This window comes from Mustela putorius, unplaced genomic scaffold (genome assembly GCF_011764305.1).
Source record: "Mustela putorius furo isolate JIRA1106 unplaced genomic scaffold, ASM1176430v1.1 tig00003898_pilon_pilon_pilon, whole genome shotgun sequence".
Classification (NCBI taxonomy): Eukaryota; Metazoa; Chordata; class Mammalia; order Carnivora; family Mustelidae; genus Mustela; species Mustela putorius.
In genome coordinates, this window is record NW_025422047.1 from 16,462,146 (window position 1) to 16,485,250 (window position 23,105).

Consider the following 23,105-nt stretch of genomic DNA (forward strand, 5'->3'; position numbering starts at 1 on the left):
CGAAGGCAGCTGCTTAACCAACTGAGCCACCCAGGCGTCCCCAAATGGTGATTTTTCTAATGCCATTATTCCAACTACATTTATCAGCTGGTAACATACTATAAAGAGAATTTTTTTCCCCATTCATTTATTCTTTTAATCAGTGTAGGGGCGCCTGGGTGGCTCAGTGGGTTAAGCCTCTACTTTCAGCTCAGGTCATGATCCCAGGGTCCTGGGATTGAGCCCCACATCGGGCTCTCTGCTCAGCGGGGAGCCTTCTTCCCTTTCTCTGCCTGCCTCTCTGCCTACTTGTGATCTCTCTGTCAAATGAATAAATAAAATCTTCAAAGATTTTTTAAAAAATCAGTGTGGACTCATAAATTCCTACATTATTCAGTAGATTATAGTCCATTAAAATTTATTTTTGAGCACAAATTTTTTCAAGATTAGCCAGCAGAGGGGCTCTGTAAGATGTTTTCTGTGCCAGGGTGCCTGGGTGGCTCAGTCGTTAGGCATCTGCTTTCAGCTAAGGTCCTGATCCCAGAGTCCTGGGATTGAGCCCCACATCAGGCTCCCTGCTTGGAGGGAAGCCTGCCTTCCCTCTCTGTCTGTCAAATAAATAAATAAATAAATATCTTAAAAAGAAAAAAGAGGTTTTCTGTACCTGTTTGATAGGTCCCCATCATTCTTTGAATACTTCCTTACTTTTGGCGAAGTAAGATCTTCTAGACTAACCTGCCCCCGTCCTGAAGTTAATCATTTCTTTAAGAGCCCTGGTTCCTTTTAGAGATTAGTATATAGAAGCCAAGATCTAGAAGCTAGATGTACTCATGCTATTACAGAGTCACAGCTCACTGTTGTCTTCAGTATGTTTCCTTTTGATCAACCCCTAGGCATGTAACTGATCTGCTGCTGCTGCCCCTCTCCACCACCCCCCAATTACATTACACACACCTCATCCTCACCCTGCTTCCTTGACACCTTATACTAGATCACTGCTGCTTAGCAACAATCCCAGGCCCACCAAAATTGGTCTCAACTAATGGTTTTTAAACCAAATTGTGAATGTCTAAAGGAAGAAAAGAAAGGAATCTGGCTCTGTTATTTTTTGTTTCTTTCTTTGATGGATTAACTTTTTTTTTTTTTAAGATTTTATTTATTTATTTGACAGAGAGAGAGAGAGAGAAGAGAGATCACATGTAGGCAGAGAGGCAGGCAGAGAGGGGGAAGCAGGCTCCCTGCTGAGCAGAGAGCCCGACGTGTGGGGCTCGATCCCAGGACCCTGAGATCATGACCCGAGCTGAAGGCAGAGGCTTAACCCACTGAGCCACCCAGGTGCAAGCCACCCAGGCACACCTGGATTAACTTTTTAAAACCTCACCTCCGACTCTTGTCTAGAAGTTGTACATTGTTTTTATATTCTTGGATTGTTTAAGTATTTTAACAAACGTACAAGTAGCCCCTTATTACCTTCATCTATTTGGGTCCAAAGTTTGAATAACAAGGGATACCATTATTTTGTCAGTCTACTTGGTTTTTAAGCTCTAGATGGCTTGTATTGACTGTGTGTGAAATTTTATTTAGTTTCTTGAGATCATATAATCAGTCAGGATAGTACCCATACTTAAAAGTAGTTTTTGATCAATTAAAATCAGTTAACTTTACCCAAATAGATGAGGCCATTAGTGTGCTTAACTATCATCTTCCTGTGAATCTTTTAATATTTAAAAATATTTTATTCTATTTAAAATTTTATACCATGTATAAGTATTTGCCAGCAAGTATTAGAATTTATATATTTTATGAATATTTGCTTGCCTCTTTTATCTCGTCTTCCTATTTGGATCCTATCTTTCTTTTTGCTTGAGTATATCCTCGATTGACATTTTCTGAGAAAATGGTAAACTTTCTGGGAATGCCATCACATGGCTGTGTTCAAAACCTCCCTTTCTCCTAATAATTGTGCTTTCCTACCTCTTGGATACTATATGACAGGTGAGAATTCTTTTGTCAATCCATTTTTTTTTGTAAACTCATTACTATTTTTGCCATTATTTGCAGAGTTAACCAAACTGTGGCATGAAGTAGGTGACTTTTATTTCCTCCTTTCTAGGTCTTGCATCAAATAGTTGTCGCATCTCATTCATTAATTCAGAAAATACTTATTGTGTATCTACTTCATGTCAGTCACTGTGCTAGATGTTTAATAGCATAAAATACAAATCTTTACCCTCACATAGCTTACAATCTATTGATCACTTGGATTTATTCTGTGCTTTCAACTCTTACCAAATATTTTCCACTGTTTTTTACTTTCTTACATGTGTTATGATTGAGCACTCATATGATGTTACTTTATTTAAATTATCTTGATGTTTTCGCTTTACATTTGTGCTCACAGCTACTTTTTCTTTTAAGATTTTATTTATTTTTAAGAGAGAAAGCACAAGCAGAGGCAGTAGCAGGCAGAGGGAGAAGCAGGCTCCCTACTGAACAAGGAGCCCCATGTGGGACTCTATCCAAGGACTCTGGGATCATAACCTGAGCCAAAGGCAGACACTTAACTAAGTCACCCAGGTGTCCCAGATTATATTAGTTTTGACCTTGTGGGCCCCTGAAAGTACCTTGGGGTACTTCAAGAATTACTGACCTAATTAAGGCCCATCAAAAAGTGTGTACTTCCTGCGTTTCCTAATGGAAGTATACACTACCACTGATGACACATTCTTGACAAAAAATCAATCTTGAATTTGACCAAACCTCTCAACCTAACAGTTCACGGCATATTCAAGAAACAGAAACATGTAAATGGCACCTAAGGGAAATAATCAGCAAAACCCTGAATGTGGGAAACTTCTTAGAACAAACAATTGGTTTCTTTAAAAAATAGACAACTATCATATGATCTCCCTGATATGAGGAAGTGGTGATGCAACATGGGGGCTTAAGTGGGTAGGAGAAGAATAAATGAAACAAGATGGGATTGGGAGGGAGACAAACCATAAGTGACTCTTAATCTCACAAAACAAACTGAGGGTTGCTGGGGGGAGGGGGGTTGGGAGAAGGGGCTGGGGTTATGGACATTGGGGAGAGTATGTGCTTTGGTGAGTGCTGTGAAGTGTGTAAACCTGGTGATTCACAGACCTGTACCCCTGGGGATAAAAATATATGTTTATAAAAAATAAAAAATTAATAAAAAAAATAAATAAATAAACTAGGTGGTGGTGGGCGGGGGAGATGGCAAGGGAAGCCTATATATTAAAATTTTAAAGACAAATCAAGCAACTGCAATGTGTAATAAATCTCAACTGGGTCCTGATTGAAACAAATTGTAAAAAAAAAATTTTTTTTTGAGAATGACACTTTCTGGTATTAAAGAACTTAATTTTTTAGGTGTAAACATACCATAGTTCTCATATTTTAGAAACATATACTAAGGCATTTATAATTAAAATGGAAGAGGACTGCCTGGGTGGCTTAGTGGGTTAAAGCCTCTGCCTTTGGCTTGGGTTGTGATCTCAGGGTCCTGGAATTGAGCCCCACATTGGGCTCTCAGCTCCATGGGGAGCCTGCTTCCTCCTCTCTCTCTGCCTACTTGTGATCTGTCAAATAAATACATAAATCTTCAAAAAAAAAAAAAAGTTTTCCTCATATTAAAAAAAAAAAAAAAAAAAGGAAGAGAAGTTCCGCTGATGCAGACTACATAGAAATCCCAAGAGCAGAAGAGTAAAGGAGAGGGCTACGTGTGCGGTAGGGCAGCACATGAAAGCACGCAGTTTTAACTGGTGCTCTTCATTGTGGACTGGAGCATGCAGCTTTTCTGAAGAATAACCATGTGCTCTCCCTCCCTGCTTCCTGTCCATGACCACTAAGGCATTATCATGGACCCCAGTCAGAAACTCCAGTTTGAGCGATTTCCAAAGAGAAGAAAAACATATTTCAGAGAGGTTCAAAACAACAGCTTCGGATTTTACCTAAGGATAAGTTCACAGATGGTCTAATATTGGAAATATTCTGTGGTACTTCTTCAACATGTATTTACTGACCATCTATAGTCTATGACACACATGCCAGCAAGTCACTAAGGGAAATACAAAAATAAGTAAGACAACTCTCAGCTGGTAACACAAACCAAGTTTTCAGAGACAGAGTAGTTGAGAGGCTTTACTCCAGTACATAATTACCAAGTATTACATTAATAGTGCTAGTGGTGACAGATCTGAGGGGCCAGCTTCCTCAAATACAGATACCTTGTGTGAAACCTAGCTAGGAAACAATGAGAGCAGATCCAGTAAATAAGGAGGATCACAAAAATCCCTGCCTGTAGATTTATTCTTTCCTACAAGTAATTACTTGATCTGAGTGACAAATGGCTATTTATTGGCTACTCTTGCCTTGATTGTCCACTTAAACACAAAAGACTATGGATGGATATCACTATGATCCATCTTCCTCAAGACAAAGTTTGGTATTGCAGAAAAGCATTTTTTAAAAAAGATTTTACTTATTTGACAGACAGAGATCGTAAGTACAGGCAGAGAGAGAGGAAGGGAAGCAGTCTCCCTGCTGAGCAGAGAGCCCAACTCGGGGCTCGAATCCAGGACCCTGAGATCATGACCTGAGCCGAAGGCAGAGGCTTAATCCACTGAGCCACCCAGGCGCCCCTAAACATCTGACTCTTGATTTCAGCTCAGGTCATGATCTCGGGGTCGTGGGATCAAGCCCCACATTGAGCTCCATGCTTAGTGGGGAGTTTGCATGAGATTCTCTGTCTAACCCTCCCCTGGCTTGCACATGCTTGATCTCTCTCTCTCTTAAAAATAAATCTTTAAAAAAAGAGAGAAACAGTAGGAAACAAGACCACTCTGAACAATATACAGGACAGGAAGTGAAAAAGCTTAAGTGTACAAAATGGTTCATTTAAAAAAATTGATACTCTGAAAATAAAAAAACCAAGACACTCTGAAAACACAAGACAATTTTTCAGAATGATTAAACTCGCTAAACATCTGTAAACAAGAATAAATTTATTTAATTTCTTTTAAAGATTTTATGATATACAAAATGTATATAGTATAATATCTTTAATACACTTTTTCTTTCCCCCCTTTAATATTAAACACTATTTAAACAGCTTATCTCTTCTTGCCTTGTCTGTATCTATGAGATACACTACTGAATACAAGTAAGATTTACACTGCTCCTTCCTAAATAAAAATTAAAATTAGTACCTAGGAAACAAACAAAAAGAAAAAAAAAGCATAAAACTTTAGTCAGATGAAAGCTTTTCTTGTTGTTGAGTATTCAACAATATCTGGGGCAGTTAAATTACATTTTATTTGCATAAAGTTACATTGCAATCTCCCGACATCACATAATGATAATCCAACTCAATTTCTTAAGTAAGTACCACAAACAATACTCATGTTCAGATGTTCCTACACAATTTTAAATATATGCAAGAATTTATGTTTACATTCTGATTTGATATACTGGTCAATAAAATCTTTGGAGAAGTATGTAGCTTCCAGGTTGTCACTACAAACAGAAATAGGAAAAAAGCACTTGAACTTTTTTTACAAGGTAACTTCTCTTGAACAGTGAGTTAGGTTTCTCTCTGATATATTTAGATTATACCAGTCTACCATGGCTTTCTTCTACTTAACAAGGACTTGATAAAACAATGTTAAAAAAACAAAAAAAACCTAATACTTCCGCACAATTTGGGCTCTATTTAACAAAAAATATTGCCTCCATCTTTAATTATGGAGCCTAATCCTGATTCATAAAAGTCCCTCTTAGAAAATGGTTTTCAGCTCTGGGTTCTTGTATCCCTATGGATCTAGGATATAAGTCATCTCCTTTCCCATGGCCAATAAGCATCTAGCTGGGAACTAGTGACATCACCACTGAACACACTAAAACACACTGAGGAAGACGTCTTGCCATTTAACCAAAAGGCTGGGTGATTTCTTCATTTCACTAGCTGAACGGCAGTAAACCAGCTGCCAAGAAAATCTGCACAGACACTTAACTTTGGTTAATGGTATTGCACCGCATGACAGAGGGTATCACCCTCATCAGAACAAAGTCAAATGAATCCTCTGCTAAAAAGAGCCCTTTAAAAAGTTATAAATACTAATTTTCCTTTACCTTAAAAATTTAACAGGTGCCAGCTGTATCCTATAGGGAGTTCCCGACTGACAACTTTAATCAGGTCAAAAGAATATTGACCTTTTAACTGTGCCTGAATTAGCACGTTCATTTTCATACATTTTTCTCTATTACTCAACAATTTCCTCCTGAAGGAAAAATGACAAGGTAACATTTTTGTGAGGTGTAAGCAAAACCAATGATTCAGTAATATTATAACATCAGACGAATAGAATTAGTTGATTCTGATTCTTTGGTGGAATTTCCAGGCTGAAGAGTCAAATCTGAAGGCTCATCCTGAGGAAACAGAATTTTATCAGGTGTATAGTCATTCCTCTTCAGATCTATATTCACACCCACAACAACAAAAAAAAAGATAAAAGAGTCAGTATTTCACAGAAATGAAAAATTAACATTTTCTAAATCAATTTTCCTCTAAATGTGCCAGATCTATAGTCTAGCAGGTTGTTTTAAATCCAAAAGTCACAAAATTTACACACATAAAAATGAATTCATTCAACAAATAAGTATTATGTTCTGACCATGAGTCAGTAACTTATGTTAAGAGTGGAAACACAGTAATAAGCAAGGCAGACAAGGTCCTTGCTCTCATGGAGCTTATATTCTTGTGGCTGAAGAGAAACAAAACAAAACAAAACAAAACAGAATTGTGTAATATATAAGAGCTCTGAAGGAAACAGTATGATGAGGGCCAGAAAGAAGATGGTGGAAGATGATTCTTTTAAGCATAGGCGGAAGAGGCACAGGAGGTCGTATCTGAGTGAAGACCTGAATATTGAGAAATGACTAAAAGCTCTAGGAAGTGTGTTCTAGGTAGAGGGAAGATTAACTGCAGACTGTAAAAAGGAAATGGACTTGGTGTTTCCTAAAAATAGCAAGAAGACAGCATGCTCAAACGCAGTAACTAAGGGGAAGACTAGTAGAAGATGGGGTCAAGCAAAGCTACTGGTCAAGGGTTATCAAAATATACTAAGTGAGCCAAATCTCACCCCGCTGCCTTTTTTTTAAAAAACTTTTTTAAAATTAACATATAATGTATTATTTGTTTCAGGGGTACAGATCTGTGATTCATCAGTCTTACACAATTCACAGCACTCACCATAGCGCACACCCTCCCCAATGTCCATCATGTAAACAGTTTTATCGGAATGAGCCATGCTTATTTGTTTAGACTGCCTTTGTCTATTTCTGCACTACCACAGTAGAGCCAGGGAGCTGTGACATAGACCATATGGCCCACAAACCCTAAAATACTTTACTACTTTGCCTTTTACAGCAAAGTTGTTGACCCCTGATCTATGGGATGCAAGGTATGAAGCTGACGGTATTAAATAGTGTTGAAGGAGGAAATAATCAAATTTAAGTGACTATTCTGACTGTCATATGAAGTCTTGTTAAGGGCATTTGGCAAGAACACAGGAAACGAATGGTGGCAATGAGGATTAAGAGAAACAGATGAATTCTAGGAAGACTTCATTAAGAAAAAGAGTAGAAAGAATTTGACAGATTGGCTATGAAAGATGAGAGAAGAAAAACCAATCAGCTTTTAAGTTTTGAGTCTGAGCAACTGGGTAAACAGTAAGACAGGGAAGTATAGGGGTGGGAAATGAGTCCGGAGTTCTGCAATGGACGTACTACTTAAAAAGATGCTGTTAAGGTATCCCAGTAGAGATGAAGGAAACTGAATACAGAAACAGGAGCTCAGGAAAGACAGTATGTCTTCAGGGGCGCCTGGGTGGCTCAGTGGGTTGGGCCGCTGCCTTCGGCTCAGGTCATGATCTCAGGGTCCTGGGATCGAGTCCCGCATCGGGCTCCCTGCTGAGCAGAGAGCCGCTTCCCTCTCTCTCTCTCTGCCTGCCTCTCCATCTACTTGTGATTTCTCTCTGTCAAATAAATAAATAAATAAATAAATTTAAAAAAAAAAAAAAAAGACAGTATGTCTTCAGATAAGTTTGATATTATCAGTTTTTGGATTATATTTATAGCTATGGGATAGGATGAAATTACTTTGGGAGTTATAGACAATGGCTGCAGAATTGGAAAACAATGCAATAATAACAAATTTAACTTAAAACTAACCACAGTCTTACATATATCCACATACTTCTTTATCTCTACATAAAATAGAACTGGCACTCAGAATATGAACTCTTTGAGTGATAGCCTGTATTCAATATCCAAATACATACTTGCTACATTATATGAGTAAGTTTTGATAAATTTTTAATTCCAAGACTGTGTCACTATGGTCTTAGGGAATGCAAATTAATTTATAGCTATATCATACACCAAGAACAATGGAGAGAAACCCAATTATAATTCAAGTCCTGAAAATGTTAACTTATGGTGTAACCATGGACAAATCATGTGACTTCTAATGATATGTTCTGGACAACAACAGATTTTGACTGGATTGCTTTTAAGGCCTCTTTCAAGCTATAAAATCCTGATTATGATAATAATTTAAAAAATAGGTATACTATATTTAAAATATCACTGGCTCCAAATGACACATAATTTATACACCATTTTAAGTAATATAATTTATTATATAATAACCAAATAAAAATTGTATCTGGGCTGCCTGTTAAATTCACCTACTGTTATGTTCTAGTTTTGGCTAAAATGAACTAAGCACATTCAATTTTATCTCTTCCACATAGTACAAGTTAAAACCCTTCACATAAACATAAGGCCACTATCTGAGACTCCTGAAAAGAGTGAGCAAACACATCAAAAAAGGGGATCAAAACTTGAAGAATGACCTCAATTAGAGGTGAGTGTTTTGGGCTTTTTTCCCCCCTCTCTTATTTCCAGGCTTAGAATTACATACAGCTTGATCTCAGAAATGTACAGTGAGCATGGACAGAAAAAACTCTAGAACTTCCTGGCCAGAGGATCAGGAGGGAGGACTCTGTGGAATGGAGAATCTTGAGGGAAATGCCCTCTTTCTTTTCTCTTTTTGCTCCTCTGGATGTTACCTAAGACAACTCCCAGTCACGGAGAGGGAGTCAGGGTGGTGGCAGCTGAGCAAGTACCTGGAATTCCAAGATAAAAACCCTTCCCTGGGACCACAAGAACTAAAAATCACTATCTTTATGATTTAAAAAGTTTCTCTTTTTTCCTTGACACTTAGTATCAGAAATGGACTCAGCTGAAGGAAATGTGTGACAATATAGGGAAGCCATAATCCTGGCTTTCTAATCAGAGTACGTGCTCTGTCTCCGGCCCCTCCACCCTGCCTAAAAAGAGGCCCTTCAGAATCACAAAGTATGCAAGAAATCATGGAATGGAAGAAAACGGAGAGGGGCACTCTAAATTTGTATAAGAAATCCCAAGTTCACCCTCCAATGGCACACATTTGGAAAGATAGCACAGGAGAGGCTTTGAGGACTCAACTATGGTGCAAACCTCCAGTCAGTTCCTAAAGTTGACCATGTCTGTTTACAGTGAAAGGAATCAGAGTAATACTGCAAAGGCTTTGAAAACCAAACTGACATTGGAATCACATATACAAAAGGTAGATGGGGATTGTAAACTGACCTTAACTGACTGCCTACTAACATAAACAACAAAAATTGACACTCTTTAGAGTATTTTTAATATGACCCAGAATCTCATAATTTCAAAATAGCCAGCAAAAATTATTGGAGATCCAAAGAACTAGAAATATCTCAAAGAATCTCAAAAAAGACAAGACATGCCAACCTCAAGATTATTGAGATGGAACCATTAAAGTACTTTAAACCAGCTACTATAACCACACTCCATGACACAGGGCAAACAGACCTAAGAATAGAAAAACAAGTTTTCAGCAGAGAAGTATCAGTTTAAAAGGAACCAAAAAGAAGTTATAGGGCTAGAAAATATAACTGAAACAACAAATCCAGTGCATGGGTAGGGGAATCAAGAAATGAAGAATAAGGAAAGAGTACGTGAACTTGATACATCAATCGAAATTATTCAATCTAAACAACAGATAAAAAATAATTTTTAGGAAAAAAATCAGAGACTCAAGTCCCTGCGAAACAGTATCAAAAAGTCTAATATTCTTATGGGAGCTCCAGAGATGAAAAGAGACTGATGCAGAACAAATACTTGAAGAAGAACTAAAAACTCCCCAAATTTGATAAAAATCGTAAATTTGTAAATTCAAGAAGCTAAGTAAACCTGAATAAAGATAAACTCAGACGGGGTACCTGGGTGGCTCAGTGGGTTAAAGCTTCTGCCTTGGGCTCAGGTCATGATCCCAGGGTCCTGGGATCGAGCCCCACATCAGGCTCTCTGCTCAGCAGGGAGCCTGCTTCCTCCTCTCTCTCTGCCTGCCTCTCTGCCTACTTGTGATCTTTGTCAAATAAATAAAAAAAATCTTTAAAATAAAAAAAAATTTAGAAAAAAGATAAACTCAGACAAAGCTATAACTAGACGTATCAGAATCAACCACTAAAAATCCAAATTTTGAAAGGAGCTAGATTATAATGACACATCACATATAGGGAAAGAACAATTCAAACGACTGTGCAATTTTCATCAGAGGTAGCACAGGCCAGAGACAGAACATTTTCTAAGCCCTGAAAGAAAATAGTATCAACCTAAAATTCTAGATCCAGTAAAAATACCCTTCATGAACAAAAGCAAAAAAGCAAAACACACGTATTCTTGTTAGGAAAAACTAAGAGCAAGCACTAAAAAACTAAACATAGAGATAAAACAGAATACTGAAACAGAAAAAAGGAGTGGAAACAAACAAAAAACCCAAAGAAACCAAAGGTGTCAATCAGAAAACAAGAAAGTAAGACCTAAGTCTAACCACATCAATAATGACATTAAATGTAAAAAGTCTAAAATGCCAGTTAAAAATGGAAACCGTAAACTTAAAAACAAAAAACAAATTAAACCTAAGGCCCAACTATATGCTTGGATCCCACATTTTTTTCTTTTAAAGAAACCCACTTTAAATACAATTAATATATATAGGTAAACAGAATGGGAAAATATATTTGATAAAAGCATTTATCAAAAACTAGCTGGAGTAGCTATGTTAATATCAGACAAAGTAGACTTCTCAGAACAAGGAAAATTACCATGGCGTTCTATAATGATAAAAAGAATCAATTCACCAAGAAGACATAACAACTGTAAATGTGTATGTACCTAAGGACAAAACTTCAAAACACATGAAGAAAAAACTGACAAACTGAAAGGCAACACAGACAAATCCATAACTGTACTTTCAAGACCTCCTTTCTAAGTAATCAACAGAAAAAGGAGACAAAAACACCAAGGATATGAGAAAACCTGAACATTATCAAAAAACTTTCCATAATTAACATTTATAGAACATTCTATCAACATTATAATATTCTCTTCAAGTGGATAGGTAACGCTCACAGAGAAACTATATTAAGGTTAAAAAAATTGAAATCATACAAAAGCATGCTCTCATAATGGAATTAAACAACAACAAAAAAAGTCAACAACAGAAAGCTATCTGGAAAATTAACATATATTTGAGAGCTAAGGAAAACACTTCTGAATAGTCCCTAGGTCAGAAAATAAGGTCAAGAAAAATAAACATTTTATTTATTATTTTTAATTTTTTTAATAAGAAATATTTTAAATAAGACCAAAAATAAAACATACCAAAATTCATGGGATGCAGTCGGTGTAATGCCTAAAGAGAAATTTATAGCAGTAAATGTTTTCTTAGGAAAGGTCTCAAATCCCTCATTGATACAAATGTAGTAATCTGAAGGGGCACATGTACCCCAATGGTTATAGCAGCAATGTCCACAATAGCCAAACTATGGAAAGAGCCCAGATGTCCATCAACAGATGAATGGATAAAGATCTCACACACACACACACACACAGGAATAGCAGGTAGCCATCAAAAAATGAAATCTTGCCATTTGCATCAACATTGACAGAATTAGAGGGTATTATGCTAAAGGAAATAAGTCAATCAGAGAAAGATAATAATCATATGATCTCACTGATACGTGGAATTTGAGAAACAAGGCAGATAATCATAGGAGAAGAGAGGAAAAAATTAAACAGATGAAACCAGAGAGGGAGACAAACCATAAGAGACTCTTAATCTCAGGAAACAAACTGAGGGTTGCTGGACTGGAGGAGGGTGGAAGGATGGGGTGGCTGGGTGATGGACACTGGGGAGGGTATGTGTTGTGGCGAGCACTGTGTATTGTGTAAGACTGATGAATCATACACCTGTAGCCCCGAAACAAATAATACATTATGTCAATAGAAATAAATTAAAAAAATTTAAAAAGGTCTCAGGGTGCCTGGGTGGCTCAGTCGTTAAGCGTCTGCCTTCAGCTCGGGTCATCATCCCAGGGTCCTGAGAAGAGCCGTGCGTCAGGTTTCCTGCTCAAGAGGAAACCTGTTGGGGACACCTGGATGGCTCAGTTGTTTGGGCCGCTGCCTTCGGCTCAGGTCATGATCCCAGCGTCCTGGGATCGAGTCCCACATCAGGCTCCTTGCTCAGCGGGAACCTGCTTCTCCGTCTGCCTCTGCCTGCCACTCTGACTGCCTGTGCTCACTCTGACAAATAAATAAATAAAATCTTTAAAAAAAAAAAAAAAGGAAACCTGTTTCTCCCTCTCCCACTTCCCCTGCTGGTATTCCCCCTCTTGCTGTCTCTGTCAAATGAATAAATAAAATCTTTTCAAAAAATAAAAAATAAATAAAAAACAAAAAAGGTCTTAAATCAATAATCTAAGCTTTTTTCCTTAACAAATGAGAGAAAGAACAAACTAAATGAAAGCCAGCAGAAAAGCAGAAATAATAAAGAGAATAGATCAGTAAAATTGAAAACAGAAAGTAGAGTAGAACAATGAAAAGTTCATTCTTTCAAAGTATCAATAAAATTGACACTGTAACCAAAATAACCAAGAAACTAAAAAGACAAATTACCATAATAACAGAGGATTCAAGAGACCCCAAATATTAAAAATATAAGATTAGTATATAAGTAATCCTATGCCCATAAATTTGACAATTAAATAAGCCAGTTCCTTAAAAGACACAAACTACTAAAACTGACTAAAAAAAAAATGGATAACCCCAATAGTCATATATCTGCCTAAAAAATTAAACTTATTTAAAACAATCTGACAAAGAACTTTACATGAGATGGCTTCACCAGACAATTCTATCAAACATTTAAAAGGGGGAGAGTATACATTCTAAACAATCTACTCTCCACAACAAAAGAAGTATGCAAACTTCTAACTTATTTTTAAGGTCAGTATTATCCTGATACCAAAAGACAGTACAAGGTAAAAGAAATATATAAGAATATTATTTATGCACAGATGAAAAAGCCTCAACATAATATGAGCAAACAGAGTTCAACAATACATAAAAAAAGATAATATATCATGACAAAGCAGTTTGTCCTGAATGACTGGTTCAACATTTCAAAAATCAATGCAATACAATGTAATATTAACCTATTAAAGAAGAAAAAACAAATGACCATATAAATAGACGTCAAAAAAAGAAACCAAAAAAACCTGACAAAATTAAACACCATTCAGGATAAGCATTTTCAAGAAACAAGTAGAAGAAAATTTTCTCAACCTCATGAAGTACATCTACAAAACCCTTACAAGCTAACATCATGTTAATGGTGGAGGACTGAACACTTTCCCTTTAAGATTGGGAACAATCTGTTCCTATTCAACTCTGTACTAGAATTCCTTGCCAGTGCAAAAAGTCAAGAAAAAGAAAAAAAAGGTATGTAGGTTGGAAAGGAAATAATTTAACTGTCTCTACTATCTATACAGAAAATTTCAGGGAGTTTATAAAACAAAACAAAAACAACTCCTAGAATTAAGTGAGTTTAGAAAGGTTGCAGGATACAAGTCAATAAATAAAAAACAAACATAAAAATTAATGGTATTTCTTGTATACTCATAATGAACAACTAAGAAGTTAAAAGACATATCATTTACATGCTTACTCTATGCCTGGCACTGTTCTAAATACTTCACAAATATCAACTCATTTAATCCTCAGACAAATAAGCAAACAAAAACTACACCTCTATAATATAGGTACTTTCTGGAACCATGTAGTCTGGTTCTAACTATTGCATTATTGGTCATAATGACAGGGACTTTAAAAAATACAATTCAAGGGTGAGTCCCAGAGACCTATGATTTTTAGAAGTTCCACAAGGATGCTGATGCACACCACAGGGTGAGAACCATTGGTTTGTGCTCTTAGATTCAATCATAATTTATAATTCTTTAAATATAAAAAATTACAATCCTGAGAGAATTTATCTGTTCCTGCTTCACAGACTACTCTTTCTCCAACTCTGCCAGGCTAACTTGAAAGTCGATTTAACCTTCAATTTTAGGCAATCTGTCAGTTCCCCAGGTAGGATTCCCCAACCTCTTAAGTTTGTGTTAAGTGATTTGCTTATCTGTTCTAGTTTTTCTGTTGGGCATTTATACAGTCCTATACCTCCCTGTTAATTCTGTCAGTATTAAAGATTTGACTAAATTCCATAGAGGGCATTTGTCTGGTTCACTATCGTATTGTCAAATCTAGTACAATTCTTGGCATCCAACAGACACATAATCAATATGTATTAAATCAATGAACTTTGTATTTTTATAAGCAATTAAAGAAAGCATAGATCCATTTGTTAAATAATGTGTATTTGTGCCCTTGAAGTATAGTAGTAACCAAATTTCCTAACAACTTATAAATTAGACTGGTTAAGAAAATGTTTACCTGGAAGTTTAAGCTTTCTACAACAAGAATTACAGTGATGTTTTGCTCTGAAGTTTTTTATTGCATCTTCACCTAGATTTGCTGGGCCAAAAACCATATCACAGGATCTGCAGAATTGGTAGTTAAAAAAAAAAAAAAAAAAAAAAGGTAGTTGATGCAAACAAATGTAGAGTTTGAAATTATAAAGTATCTTAACGAAATTAAAATTTATTACCTCTTTTCTTCTGCTTTAATCACAGATGGATCAGTCAAATTTTCACCCACACCTTGATATGTATATATAAAAAAAAGAAAATTTATATGATTGATATAAACACTGACATTTGCATAATGAAAAGTTATGAGATTTTTACAGCATCAAACATGTATGATGTTAAACTATTCAAGCCTGTAGTTTTTCTCTCTTGTTATTTCATAATCTGACTTATGTCCTTAACACTGTACCAAAGACAAACAGCTCCTACACCAGGAATAGAGTTAATTGTCAAAAGTTGGTCAATGGCACTTGCTTGTGATGCAAACAGGGACAAAGTTGCAAATAAACAACTTTTTTAACTTTTATGTTAAAAAAAAGGTCTACATGATCTCAAGACCCCACCTTTTTAAAGATTTATTTATTTGAGAGAGAGAGAGAGCAAGCAAATGCAAGCAGAGGGAGAGGGAGAGGAAGAGAATCCTCAGGCAGACTCCTCACTGAGCACAGAGCTGGATGCAGGGCTCCATCTCATGACCTGAGCTGAAATCAAGAGTCGGATTCTTAACTGAGTCACCCAGGTGCCCCATCCCTTTTTTCAATTTAGTTAGCAAAGAACAATTAGGTAATTTATAGGCCATTTTAAAATGTTTTGGATATTTAAAACTCATACATTAACACATGAATATATCTTCTTGCAAGATTCAGGTTACATGAAGAATAAGATTACAAACATCTTCCTTTACCTTCATCCTTTCCCAGTGGTATTAAAAGTGTAGTTAAATATTTTCAGTTTCTTTTATCTATTTATTCATATAAATAAAGACTATGTACTGACCTACTACTTATCAGACTGGCAAAGATCAAGAATATTCAATACTGGAGGGGCACCTGGGTAGTGCAGACAGGTAAGCATCCAGCTCTTGGGTTTTAGCTTAGGTCCTGATCTCAGGATTGTGAGATCCTGTTGGCTCCATGCTCAGTGCAGTCTGCCGAGTCGGCTTGACTCTCTCCTCTTCCCACTACCCTTCCTCTCCTCTCTCTCTCAAATAAATAAATAAATAAATAAATCCTTAAAAAAAAAAAAGTCATCTGTGGAGAAATGGGCACTCACATCAAGTCTTACATATGAATTCCAGAGCTCTTACCCTTTTAGAAAAGTAACTCAGCAGCAGCTATTAAAATTGCACTTATCTAGAGGTGCCTGGATGGCTCAGTTAATTAATTAGCCGTCTGCTTTTGGCTCAAGTCATGATCTCAGGCTCCTAGGACTGAGTCCTGCATCAGGCTCTCTGTTCAGCAGGGAGTCTGCTTCTCCCTCTACCCTCGCCCCCTGCTCGTGCTCTGTCTCTCTCTCTCTCTCAAATAGTTTTTAAAAATTGCACTCAACTCTTCTTACTAAGCCAATTCAAGAATCTATGTCATGGAAATAAAAGTAGTAGTCCATGAGTATGCTTGTTGCAGCATTGTTTGTAGTACCAAAAAACAAAACAAAACAAAAAAAGAGTTAATCATGTCACTCCTCTATAAGTTATGCAGATATTGAAAGAAATAACTTAGATTTATCAGTAATGACCCAGAAGATACCCATGATATACTGTTAGGAAAAAAAAAAACAAAAACAAGTGAAATACACACACACACAAACACACACAGCATCATCCTAGTTGGAGGAAAATCACAACACAAAACAAAATGATTTAAAAATAAGGAAGAAAGGAGTGCCTGGGTAGCTCAGTCAGAAATGTCCAACTCTTGATTTCAGCTCAGGTCATGATCTCAGGGTCGTGAGATTGAGCCCCGAGTTGGGGTCCACACTATGGAGCCTGCTGAAGATCCTTTCTTTCCCTCTGCCCCTCCCCACTTCCGCTCTCTCTTAAGAAAAAGACAAAAAAATGGTAAGGAAAAAACAAAGCCTCTGTGTATTTGTCTTCACAGAGGTAGAGAAACGGTAAAGATGGAAAACTGATCTTTATGTATTTCTATAGTGCTTAACTTGTCTGTAGTAACTGTGTCAAATATTCCTAAGAAAAATGGCTCCAGGAACATACTAATGATGTAAAGAACAACACAACTACTTTGCCTATTGAAAAGAACTTCCATCTTTTCATTTATTCAAAGTAAGCTCTACTCTCAACATGGGGCTTGAACTCATGATGTTGTGATCAAGAGTTGCCAAGTCCTAGGGTGCCTGGGTGGCTAAGTTGGTTAAGTGTCTGTCTTCAGTTCAGGTCATGATCTTGGGGGTCTGGGATGGAACTCTGTGTTGGGCTCCCTGCTTCCATTGCCTTCTGTCCCCTCCCCGCTTGTACACACACACACTCTCAAATTAATAAATAAACTCTTAAAAAAAAAAAAAAAGAGCTGCAAGTCCTACTAAATGACCCAGCCTAGCACACTAACTCTTATCTTTCAAATTAACTGTTTCAGACAAAATCAGTTTGGCTTTACCTCCTATGCATGTTTGAAGATAATTAAATGATACTTATTTAAGGATAAACTTTAAGGGGTGCCTGGGTGGCTCAGTGGGTTAAAGCCTCTGCCTTCAGCTCGGGTCATGATCCCAGGGCCCTGGGATCGAGCCCCGCATTGGGCTCTCTGCTCAGTGGCGAGTCTGCTCCCTCCTCTCTCTCTGCCTGCCTCTCTGCCTACTTGTGATCTCTAATAAATAAAATCTTTAAAAAAATAAATAAATAAACTTGAAGATCCTTTTTACTTAACTGGATTGACCCACCTAATAATATATACTAGTTGTCACTATATATACTACTAAATCATTTATATAAAATGGTGATCTACTAAAAAAAGGATAGTTATTTTTACACAGATTTTCTTTTTTGAGCTTGAATCAATGCCATTTGCTTTTCAGCACAATCCTTGATATTTGTGACTTATTGTCTATAATAAAAAAGCCATCAAGTGATAAACATTCTAAATCATCTTTGTGATTTTGAAATCTGGTCTGTGTTGACATTTGAAATTAAGGCTGCTCTTTAAGCAAAAACAAATTATGGAAGCTATCATGTGAAAGTACCACTCAGGCAGAGCTGGCAAATTACTCATAAAATTTTACTTTCCTTTGACCCTGTTGTGAAGCTTCAGACATTATTGTAAGCAAATTGGCCCTCTCCAAACCACAATTTCTGTTTTTTATCCCCTTTTACCTGTATGAGAGTCTGTCTGCAAAAATGGTTATGATCACTTTTTCCTTCTTTGTATACATGCTACTTTACTCAAGAAGTAGTATTTACTCAGAAGCCATTCACCACCTCTTGAATCTGAGTTATCCTTATCACCTGGACTATAAAATGCAGAGGAAGAGATCTGCACCAGTTCTGGACCTAGTCCTAAGGGTTACTGCCTTCTCTCTGGAGGAAGCTAGCTGCTATGTAAAAGTCTAACTACCTGAAACTACCATGCTATAAGAAAGTCCCCAGTTAAATAGCCACGGGGAGAGATCACATGGTGAACTGAGGGATTCAGATGTCAATGAACAGAAACCTCAGACATTTGACTCCAGCAAGCTGTTCATGCTTACACTCTAACCATTCAAACCCTCTGAGAAGATAGCAGAGATAAGCCATCCTCACTATGTCCCATCCAAATTCCTGAACCAAAGAACTGTAAGCAAATAAAATGGTTGTTTTAATCCACTAAGTATTTAGGTAGTTTAAGTCACAATAATATAGAACATAAACATCAGGAACAACAGATACACTTATTACTGTTTCAAAAAAAAAGTCTTTATAACTTTTTTTTTAAAGATTTTATTTATTTATTTGACAGAGATTGCAAGTAGGCAGAGAGGCAGGCAGAGAGAAGGAAGCAGGCTCCCTGCTGAGCAGAGAGCCCGATGTGGGGCTCTATCCCAGGACCCTGGGATCATGACCTGAGCCGAAGGCAGAGGCTTTAACCCACTGAGACACCCAGGTGCCCCTATAATTATTTTTTAAAGATTTTATTTATTTGCTTGATAGACAGAGATTACAAGTAGGCAGAGAGGCAGGCAGGGAGAGAGAAGGAAGCAGGCTCCCTGCTGAGCAGAGAGCCTGAAGTGGGGCTCAATCCCAGGACCCTGAGGCCATGACCTGAGCCAAAGGCAGAGACTTTAACTCACTGAGCCACCCAGGAGCCCCTCTTTATAATTTTAAAAGACTGAAGCTATGGGGTGCCTGGTTGGCTCAATTGGTTAAGCATCTGCCTTTGGCTCAGATCATGATCCCAGGATCCTGGGATCGAGCCCTACACCAGGCTCTCTGCTCAGCAGGGGAAGGCTGTTTCTCCCTCTCCCTGCCCTACCCCTTGTTTGTGTTCTCTGTCAAATAAATGAATAAAATCTTACTTAAAAAAAAAAAAAAAAGAAAGACTGGGGCTACATACACATCTAAGAGTAGAATAGTGGATTGCATATGTTTTGCTTATCAAAACATCCGTATTAGCTAAATAACAATTGAAATAACAAGATGCCACTATTCAGGGCCCTGAGGGCTATATGCTATGGCTGTTACTCACTTTTTAGTAATAGCTTCATTACTGACCCATGGTTTTACCTGTCTATAAGTCAGTAGATTTCTGTTTATCATTCATAACATACGATTAGGTGAGAATCTACTGTACAATTTCACTTTAGCAACTCTTTAATAAATTTACCTTGTAAATCAAGTACCAGTAACTCCCCTCTTGTATATTCATAAGTCCAGTGGCTAAAGGCTAGCATGATCTCTTCCAGTGTATTAGTTGGAATAATCTCATCACCATTATTATTGTTGTATTTTCTAAATTCTCCAGTCATACATTCTTCCACAGCAAACCACTGTCCTGCTGAATGGCAATACAGCAGGAAAACTTCAAGGAACCTGATAAAAAATAGTTAAATAGATTAGATATTAATAGTTTTATAATTAATAAATTTCTAGCTATTTAAATTTAAGTAGCTTTAAATAATTTAAATAGTTGAATTTTTAACTATATTTAACTATTTTAACTATAATAGTTAATTAGTAATTAAATAAATTAGAACAAAATTATAATTGAGCTTTAAAATGGGTAAACAATTAAATATTCAGCATTAATAATGAAGGTCAAAAAGAACTATGGTTCTTTGGTTTTATGCTACCCACATAAAACCAAAAGATGTTAAGAAATATTTCAAGATTTACCTTGGAGAATATGGTATGGATTTGGGTTTCATCTGGTTGAAGGCAAATGTGAGCTTCTGTGCTGCTCTCTGTTGCTGAATTTCCTACAGAACAACAACAACAACACACAAAAAACACCTTGTTGAACACTGAAACTAAGATCTTATTGGTTTAACAAACTTTAGAAGTGTAAAGATGAACCTCAAATAATGTTCCACTGTTTCGCATTCACTAGCACTTACTCTGAGACAGAGATGCAGAACTGTATCTTCTTTATAAATACTTGACCATGTGTTAACCACCTCAGGAAGAAAAGATTTGATAATATAAAGATGACCTGATTTGAGGATATCATGTTCTGACCAGGTACACTGTACTTTGACAGCTCTCCGTAAACCGCCTCCCATCTCCTCTTTACTTAAAAACTCTATTTTGGCACAGAGGCCAAGCTGTGACCAAGAAGACATGCTGTTATTCAGTATACTGGGTGAACTTTCTTCCAAGCGATATACTGTGACAGGCTCACCTGCAAGATGAATGGACACATTCTGAGGTCAAATTATGACTCTCTTAAAATGACAAAGTGGACAAAAATTAGCAAGTTATCTTTTTTAAGATTAAGTAAGGAACAGAAAGTGAACTGGACAAAGTTGTTTGTCATTTTATAAAGGAAGTTTAAGGGCAACAAATTCTCAGAAATCAACAATCTACTAATATCTCTAAAATTCATGTGTATTTAGTAATGATAAGCATTTTTGAAATTATGAACATTTTCAAGAAAAACTTTTTAAGAAAGCAAATGTTCCACAAACCCTGTGATGTCAAATTATCTATGCTTTCTTTACTAGACAATGGATTAAGAACCTTGCTGAATTAGAATACACTATTACTTCTGGATAAGCCAGAAACAGAGAAATCTAACAATTCTGATGACTCCTTCTTCTATTTAAAACATACTTGACTCTTGCTGATTAAAATTTATATGTAATTGATATTTAATGTGACCCTTCCGTCATCACCCATGTTCTATACAATAGTTAAATATCACATTATTAATAAAAGGTTTATTTTCCCTTTCACTTCTTTACTTTTAAGATTTACCTCTTGGAGGCACAGGAGTAAATGGAATGCTCTGGGATAATCTCATCAAATTATTTCTTTCCACAGCTGTACAAAAATGAGAGAAAAATAATGAAATCCCTAAAAGCTCCAAATATTGTTCAAATTTTGTTTTTAATAGTACTGACCTGAGTAGTAGTAATTTGTATCCATAACTGGTTTAAATGGAGAAGCGAGACCTAAAATGGCAAATAAACAAATGGAACCCTTTTAAAAGTACTAATGTGGCATAAATTTTTGCTTATTCTCTTATAATCATCCTAAGTTCCTTCATGTAAGCTCTTTTCTCAAAAACAGAAAAAAACAGTAAAATATATTCATCGTATGTTTGCTATATTACTCTTTTTTTATTATGCCAGATTAGTTCTAACTGTGCACTGGGATACCTGAAAAGAAAAAAAGCACGTTTGATACTCTCCTGTCATAAACTGTATTCTTCCTATACTCCCCTGGTCAAAAAGAAAAATATCTTTTAGTTTTCAACCTTTAGGAGGTGGGGTCTATAGCCAAGAAACCAATTTAAGTATGCTGACCATAAGAAGATGAACTCTGGAATACGAAACATACCCCAAAACCCCCTGCTCCATATTTAAATGTATTTGAGGACTTCACTTTTTAATCATAATATGGAGAATGGAGAATAAACTGAATCTGCTATGTGTTAAGTTTTTAGACTATAAATGAAAAAGAAAATACTGTCTTGTAAGAGAAGGAAGTCAACATTTTTAATACACGTAGTAACTATAAAATACACACATTATATATATAATATATACATATATATGGACTATAGCATATACACGTGTATATATGATGTATATATACTAATAGGACTTTAGAGGAGGGGTACCAAATGCCTCCTGCTTGAAAGAAGGTTGAAGAATGTCTCAGAAAAGAGAAGCGCAAAACGAGTGTAGTTTGGAAGGCAGTGGTGTGGTCACGGCAACATCTGCAAAGGCATGGAATTGTTAAAGTGCATGCTATACTTGAGAAACTGCAAGCTGTTTAGTATGACTAGAACAGCAGTTTTCAATAATAATTTTATATATAAATGTTATATAATATATAAATTTATAATAAATATAAATCAGAATCACCTGTGGGGCTTTTTCAATGTGCACCTGCCCAGATATCACTCCAAAATATTCTAATTCTGTAGTTATGTGTTGGCATTAAGTGATTCTCCACAAGTACCTGGATATGTAACCAAGACTACAAATTAATGAGCAAGAGTACAGGCATACCTACAGGAAATAAAGCTACAGAATCAGGGAATACCTAATTGTTAGGAATCAAATATGCCATGTTAAGGAAGGAATGACAGGGGGGAAATGTAAAGCAGAAGAGATTCAGTCTGGTGGCAGCACAGAAGACAGAATGCAAGGGAACCTGACTGGCACAACTCTTAAAAACCTACAGTGATGGGTATTAAGGAGGGCACATATTGCATGGAGCACTGGGTGTTATACGTAAACAATGAATCAGGGAAACTACATCAAAAACTAATGATGTACTGTATGGTGACTAATATAACATAGTTTAAAAAAGGAAAAAACCTACGTGGCACTACCTACTAAATGTGAACAAATATATACCCTACAACCTATTAAGTCTATTCCCAGGTACATGCCCAACAGAAAATACCTATGTTTATCAAACAACATGGACAAGAATGCTCACTACAGCACTATTCATAAGAATCATACAGTGGAAGCTACTAAAACACCCATCAA

At 36.5% G+C, this 23,105-nt stretch overlaps 1 protein-coding gene across 7 annotated transcripts in view; it reads right to left on the bottom strand.

The window, feature by feature from the left end:
- Positions 1-4,987: 4,987 nt before the first annotated feature.
- Positions 4,988-23,105, bottom strand: part of TRPM7 (transient receptor potential cation channel subfamily M member 7) — a 111,338-nt gene continuing 93,220 nt past the window's right edge. For 2 of the 7 annotated variants that reach the window (XM_045067914.1, XM_045067918.1), the window contains exons 32-39: positions 21,501-21,551; positions 21,355-21,420; positions 20,496-20,779; positions 20,275-20,357; positions 19,766-19,971; positions 15,137-15,188; positions 14,923-15,029; positions 4,988-6,476 (exon numbers count right to left, since the gene is read on the bottom strand). In XM_045067914.1, coding sequence (XP_044923849.1) covers positions 6,346-6,476; positions 14,923-15,029; positions 15,137-15,188; positions 19,766-19,971; positions 20,275-20,357; positions 20,496-20,779; positions 21,355-21,420; positions 21,501-21,551 — 980 coding nt within the window. In that variant the 3' untranslated portion in view covers positions 4,988-6,345. Of the gene's footprint in view, positions 6,477-11,796; positions 11,828-14,922; positions 15,030-15,136; positions 15,189-19,765; positions 19,972-20,272; positions 20,358-20,495; positions 20,780-21,354; positions 21,421-21,500; positions 21,552-22,222; positions 22,322-22,469; positions 22,567-23,105 lie in introns of those variants that run through there. The other 5 variants (XM_045067915.1, XM_045067916.1, XM_045067917.1 and 2 more) reach the window with 5 other exon arrangements.